A 6,027-nucleotide genomic window follows, 5' to 3' on the forward strand; every position below is an offset into this window, starting at 1 on the left:
TTAGGGACTGAGGAAGTGAAGAATCAATGAAACATTATGTGCAAGCTTCCGATAGTAAATACCCTAAAGGATCTATGGTAACCACTACCAGAAATTTGCAACGAAAACATGTAATAAATATTTGATAAAGAGGTCTTGGAAAAATCAGACGTATCAATATAGCAAATAAGTATTCTACACTACACCTCGGTCGTAAGCAAACAAAAAGGTAGGGGAAAGGAAGTTAACAAACCTCGATAGAGATAGGCGTCTTCACGAAGAGAAGAAATAACTGAGTCGCCGACGGCATCTCGCCAAAACTTTAAGGGTGTTAAATAAGAAAGTGGCTAGGTTAACCGCGATTCAATGACGGAAAAGTCGACCGAAGGACAAAGTGACTCACCTCATCAAAGTTCAAGTTGGACGCACTATTCCACGCCTGACTCAATGGCCGAAGTGAACTAGGACCTGGACATGCAAAAGAGGGAGAGTTATAGCTTAGTAGATGTTGCTCACAACAGCCAAAAACCCTAGACAAGTTGTGCCAAGATAGAGTGGAGCACCAGAAGTAAGGTTTTGTAGAAACGGTTGGACAACAATAGTAATAGCCGTAAGTACATAAAATTATTAAGCGTCACTAGACGGGTTACAGAATCCAAGAAAAAAGCGTGAAAAAATTTAGACATTGTTAACTGGGGAGAGAGAGAAGAGGAAGGCACGGTACTCACCATCCTCATAGACCCCCACACTTGCGAGCATAAGTTGGAGGAGGTTACGACTGCTGCTTAACCGAAGGGGTGTGGCTGGAGAAGAATGCACCACGGCGGAGAGAAAGAGCACCGAATTGAGCGACAAATCAACCTCATTTGGAAGGCCTGACATGAGGGACTTTTCAGCTGTCTCTAAGACAGAGACGTGACGCAACTCAAGGGAGTTGTCCGGATGTGGCCGAGAATGCAACTCCTCCAACTGTTGCGATGGTGGAAGCTGGTCGAAGGAGGAGGGAATCCGGGAATCCTGGTACATGATCAGTTTTTGTCCCATTAGACCCGAAAGTGACAACGCAGATAAGTCGAAAACACATACCTGGTTACAGCGGAGAGTTGGATAAAGATCTCTACTGGCAAAACCAAGATGCGTAGCCGAGCGATGCATCCCGTAATGAATGGGAGCTGGCTTTGGATTAAAAATTCCGAGTATCCTTTCTACAGACGGAGGAGTAAACACGTCACCAGGATTTTCGTGAAACTCATCCTGAATTTGAGACCACAAGCTGTCATTCTTGAGGTGGGGATAGGATTCATTTTCAAAGGCAACGAGATAGTGACAGTAGACCCGACGCAAAGCGACACTGTAATTTGCACAGGCCGATGGACATCCGATATCCTTTGAGACTGTCTCCCAGAGATCCTTTTCTGTGACTTTAGAGTAGCCACCATGTTTGACAACAGAGGTAAAAAGGGAGTATAGATTCAAAGGAGTACCACGAACAGTGGGTAGAGATGCATGGAATCGTCTAAATTTCACTTATGTGGAAATACGAACATACCTTTGACGTCGATTAAAATTCACGAAAAGATTATAAAAGGTGCGCTCATCTGGAATCGTTTCAAAACTTTTTACGTCTGGAGCACTAGATATGCGCCTAATGTGAGCAGAATACATTATTCGGTATCTAAAATAATGTAAACAAGATAAGTATTTGGGATAAACGAGCCTGGCGCTTGAGGAAACAGTTGTTTGGGAAAGAAAAAGAGCTTTTCGAAATTAAAAATTAGTAGCTAACAGAAATTTTCAAACGAAATTAACTGTCTACTCACCAAAGTTGAGGTACTGGCATTTATACAATAGCAACCATGAAAATTCCAGGAAATCCGAATTTGCCGGTTTTATCAAAGTGTTAGCCAAGTGAAACAATGCACGGATGATAAATAATGAAGAGGTTTTAAAAATTTTCCCGTATCTATAGAAGTTTAACTGTTTTAAAACAAATAAATTTTGTGTTATTTTTTTCAATAATACACTTTTTGGGAGCGCAGCTACCCCATCGGAATGGCTTTTCCTTTAGGAAAATGAAGTCAAAGGAGTCGACTTAATTTCCACTCTGCGCGTCTTTGTGCTAAAGACTTTTTTGTTGGAATGTGTAAAATGATTAAGGCCGCTAAAATACTAAATCTTACTATTTTAGCCTCACTAACTCATGCAGATGGTTTGCACCGTGCTGTGGCGTCCCGAGCTTTCCTTGAAGACGCAAGAAGACACAATACTCTTGCAGAATATATATTCAGCACAGAGAAGGTGTCTGAGCTATTGGCGTGGCCCAAAAAACCAGCCTACCCAGCGAGGTACAAGAGGGCTGATTCAAAAGTGCAAAAGCGGACCTCCACCAATACCGAGGGATAAACTACCATCGCATTACGGTGAACACTCCAGATAGATGTTAGGAATTGGCATCACTCTCACGCTTTATACAAAACTATTGAAATATAAAGAGAACGCTACGTTTTATCGATTTAAAAAATTTTATAACTGTGTTTCTTACTGTGTTTTAATGAAGGTGTTATGTAGCGGCTCACGTATTTCCCGAATTCCTCTGAAGTCATAGTATTACAGAAGGAAAATATTAGGAGTATACAGAAGGGTCGAGTGGTTACTAGTATGGATCAAAGGTGATGCTGTGAAGCAAAATTTTCGGCAGCTGCGCAACCATACTCAGAGTTAAACGAACTATGTAGCGTCCCGAGACTCCCTGAAGACGAAAGAAGACAAAATACTCGGGCAGAATATATATGTTCAGCACGGAGAAGGTGTCTGGGCTATTGGCATGGCCCAAAAGGCCAGCCCACCCAGCGAGGTACAAGGGGGCTAATTCGAAGTACAAAAGTGGCGCCTCACCAGAACCGAGGGATAAACCACTATCGTATTACAACTATCATATTATTATATAGCTCCTCACTTCTTTTGAGCGTTGTCCCTCCTGGCCCTCATAGTCAACTTCATACGCTAACCATCACAGCGCAGTTGGTCTTTTAAAATATTATCTTTACGTTAGTCACCCCAATAATTGCATTTACGTTCCATTGGGACTTCATTGATTCCTAACGTCACCAATGCATCTCCACAAATCCATTGGATAAGAATCTGACGACAAACGAGACTAGAGGCAGAGCGATTTCTTTGTGAAACTACTTTAAACTTGGCCCTTTGATTATTAACGAAAGAAGTGCGAATCTGTGACAACCTTTAATAGATGACGCCTACCTTTGGCAACTGCCTTGGTACCGTTGCTTTGCAGGAAAACCATTGACAGCTGAAGGGACATTGGCCGTAAGCCATGCGAAAAAGTTCGTTACGGCGCTGTCTACCTCGCCTTTATGAAGTGGGCGCCGGATACCTCCTCCTTCTCTGACTGCCTGGACCTAACTCAGGTAGATATGGCTGGGCAGCACTGAAGTGGGCATAAAGTGGCAAGAAACAAAATGGCCGCGAAGCTCTACTCTCAAGGAACTATTTTTAGTTTCTTCTTCCCCAGTTGTCACTCCACAGGGCGTGGCTCTAGATCCAGTGGAATTGTCAAGAGGGATCAGTGACGTTGTGAACAAATGTCTTCGCAGTTACATGGAAATTTGGCGACTAGGATGGTTGGTTCGTGAATGTTTTCCCAACGTGAAAGGTTGACCGAGGACAGACCCGGGACCGACACTCAAAAGGATAGATGGAGTATGAAATACTTTTTTACTTGTCTAACTCTCCAGTTTGGTCACGCGGGCACTTAAGGCTCCACCATTAAACCTAAGCTTGGCGACAATGGCCCCTGTGCCACACCAATAGCCTCTCAGCCCTTCTAAAAGACTCAGGACGCTACATATCTCCGGCAAAAAAAGTGAGTAGTCTAAAACGTGAATTAGCAAGTATTTATTAGGTTTCGAAATTCTAAGAAGCATTGTAGTAATCACTTATAAATATTACCTAAAAGAGTAATCAGGGAAATATCTACATTCTACCCGTTTGAAGGCGACACCGCCAGGTGGGGGCGTTGGGAAACCCACTGAGGTCATGTTTGTTGCACCACAAATCTAGCGATGACTACTGGTTCTCAAACAAAACACTTCTTCCTCAATACCCACGGGGCTCTTGGAACTGAAAAACATCCACATCGATCATGCTTACGGGTTTCTTGGGGCAATCTGCCTCTTGTACACTTTTACTACGTTAAATTGTGTCAGTTGGTCAGTTCCAATCGCTAGCCTAATGTTACAAAAGAGTGGCAACTGTGCTGTGGGTTGGAGAGCACCACAACCTGGATCGTCACGGATGTAAGGACTTGCAGTCGTCCTTGAGGCGCTCACGCCATTGCCACTGCCTCAATGCTGAGCAGCCTATCACCATACGACTCTGATGGATGAAACGTCAACATCACTCACCACGAGTGCGTTATCACTGTCACCCAGATTCCTGACGGCGCTGACAACGGATTGGCCCGCTACGTATGTACCGACTATTAGAGAGAGTAATGTGGTAGTAAGTGGTGGTGAAAAAAAAGAATGCCCACTTTGTTTCCACAAAAGGATACAGGTGGCTCAGCTATTTCTTCTTCATTTTAATCCCACGCACGGACAAAGTGACCACGTTACAAAGAACAAGAAAAGGAGGCGATGAAATCAGCAATACTGAGGGGAATAGTCATTTTTACGCATCTAGCTGAGCCCAGTGGTGGACATGATCATAAGCCGACGCAACAGCAGTGCAATTAATGCTGTGGCTACAGCGACAGCCACCCACTTGACCCACTGCGTCTCTTGCGGGAGTAAGGAGGCCCCTGCTGTGACCATTCCACCGGCGGGAGTTCTCTCTAAACGCGTCTGCATCGCACAGACGCGTTGACGGTGTCGCTCTGCTGCATCCTGGAGGATTCGTTGTGCAGCCTCCTTGGCGGCCTCCTTAGAAGGGAGAGGGACCACCCGAGGTCCCTGAGTGACAGAGGAAGAGGCGTACTGTGGCAAAGGTTCACTAGGCATCGAACAAGTCCGCTCCACCGGCATTGGTGACTCGCAGTGCAGCGAGGCGGTAGGACCTGGTCGTTCAGGGCCCGGGGAGGGACGTCTGCTACCACCACCACTGTAACAGACAGCAACGCTACTTCCGAAACTTCCACTTTCAGCACCAGAAGGAGGTGCTCTGACAGCATCATCCAGAACTATGGTTGTCGGGGGGCTGCTGCTTGCCGGACGACAACCTGACGGCTCCTCTAACGTTTCCGCTTCCACCGCCTCCAACTTTTCACTCGGTTCCGGATCTGGTACCGTCTGCGGTACTGCCTCCGCTTCCTCAGTTTCAGCAGAGGACTCCGAAGCTGCAACTGCGTTAACTCGCACCTGATCGGTTGGTGAGTTAGGCGGTTTAGCCGAGGGTGACTTACATGTACTTGTAGGGGAAGATTCGGATCCAGTGCCGCCTGACGCAGACGGACATTCATGCACCTGCACAGATAGAACAAAAAGATGTGGGGCTGCATTCGCTTACTTTGACATGAAAACACCACCTAAAACGTTCATTACCACCACGATATACAAGTAACGCTCCGATAATTTGAAAGCTTCAAATAGTAGTGGTTAATTGGAACCGTGCTGCAAATAGACTGGTTAAAACAGCTGCAGATTAAAAAGACGCGTGCTGTTCCCAATCTGAGGTAAGCTATATTTCGTTCTGAGTTTAGCAGGATCAGGTGAATGGGTGGCGTGTTGGTGGCATTAGGTCGGTTAAAATCTTATCTGAAGTGAAGAACGCTGTCCTGAGATCCACAGCTAGAAAATGTGCTGCCAACCAGGCGCATTCCCCCCCGATGCAGTTTTCCCCAAGCAGGGATCCTAAACAAGCCCAATCCTGCAGCGGGTAGAAATATTACCCTATTTCAACAAGACGAGCGCCATGAATCCTACTTGTTGCAAACTGTTTTGCAAGTGGGAACAATTTAACCTAGCTTTAGCCGCCTCCGTCCTACGATAATTCCCAACAGACAATTTCTGTAGTACAAGGTGTTCTGTTGTC

The 6,027-nt window shown here is 45.5% G+C and overlaps 1 protein-coding gene across 1 annotated transcript in view; it reads right to left on the minus strand. All coding sequences in view use genetic code 11, as the record gives it.

Moving 5' to 3' along the window:
* Positions 1-1,644, minus strand: part of EGR_09072 (AT-rich interactive domain-containing protein 2) — a gene marked incomplete at both ends in the record, with an annotated part of 9,648 nt that extends 8,004 nt beyond the window's left edge. The window contains 3 exons of the mRNA XM_024498321.1: positions 383-447; positions 708-1,495; positions 1,529-1,644. Of these exons, the coding sequence (XP_024347278.1) occupies positions 383-447; positions 708-1,495; positions 1,529-1,644 (969 nt within the window). The remainder of the gene's footprint in view (positions 1-382; positions 448-707; positions 1,496-1,528) is intronic.
* Between the last annotated feature and the right edge of the window lie 4,383 nt (positions 1,645-6,027).

The sequence above is a fragment of the Echinococcus granulosus genome, assembly GCF_000524195.1.
Source record: "Echinococcus granulosus chromosome Unknown EG_S00130, whole genome shotgun sequence".
Taxonomy (NCBI): Eukaryota; Metazoa; Platyhelminthes; class Cestoda; order Cyclophyllidea; family Taeniidae; genus Echinococcus; species Echinococcus granulosus.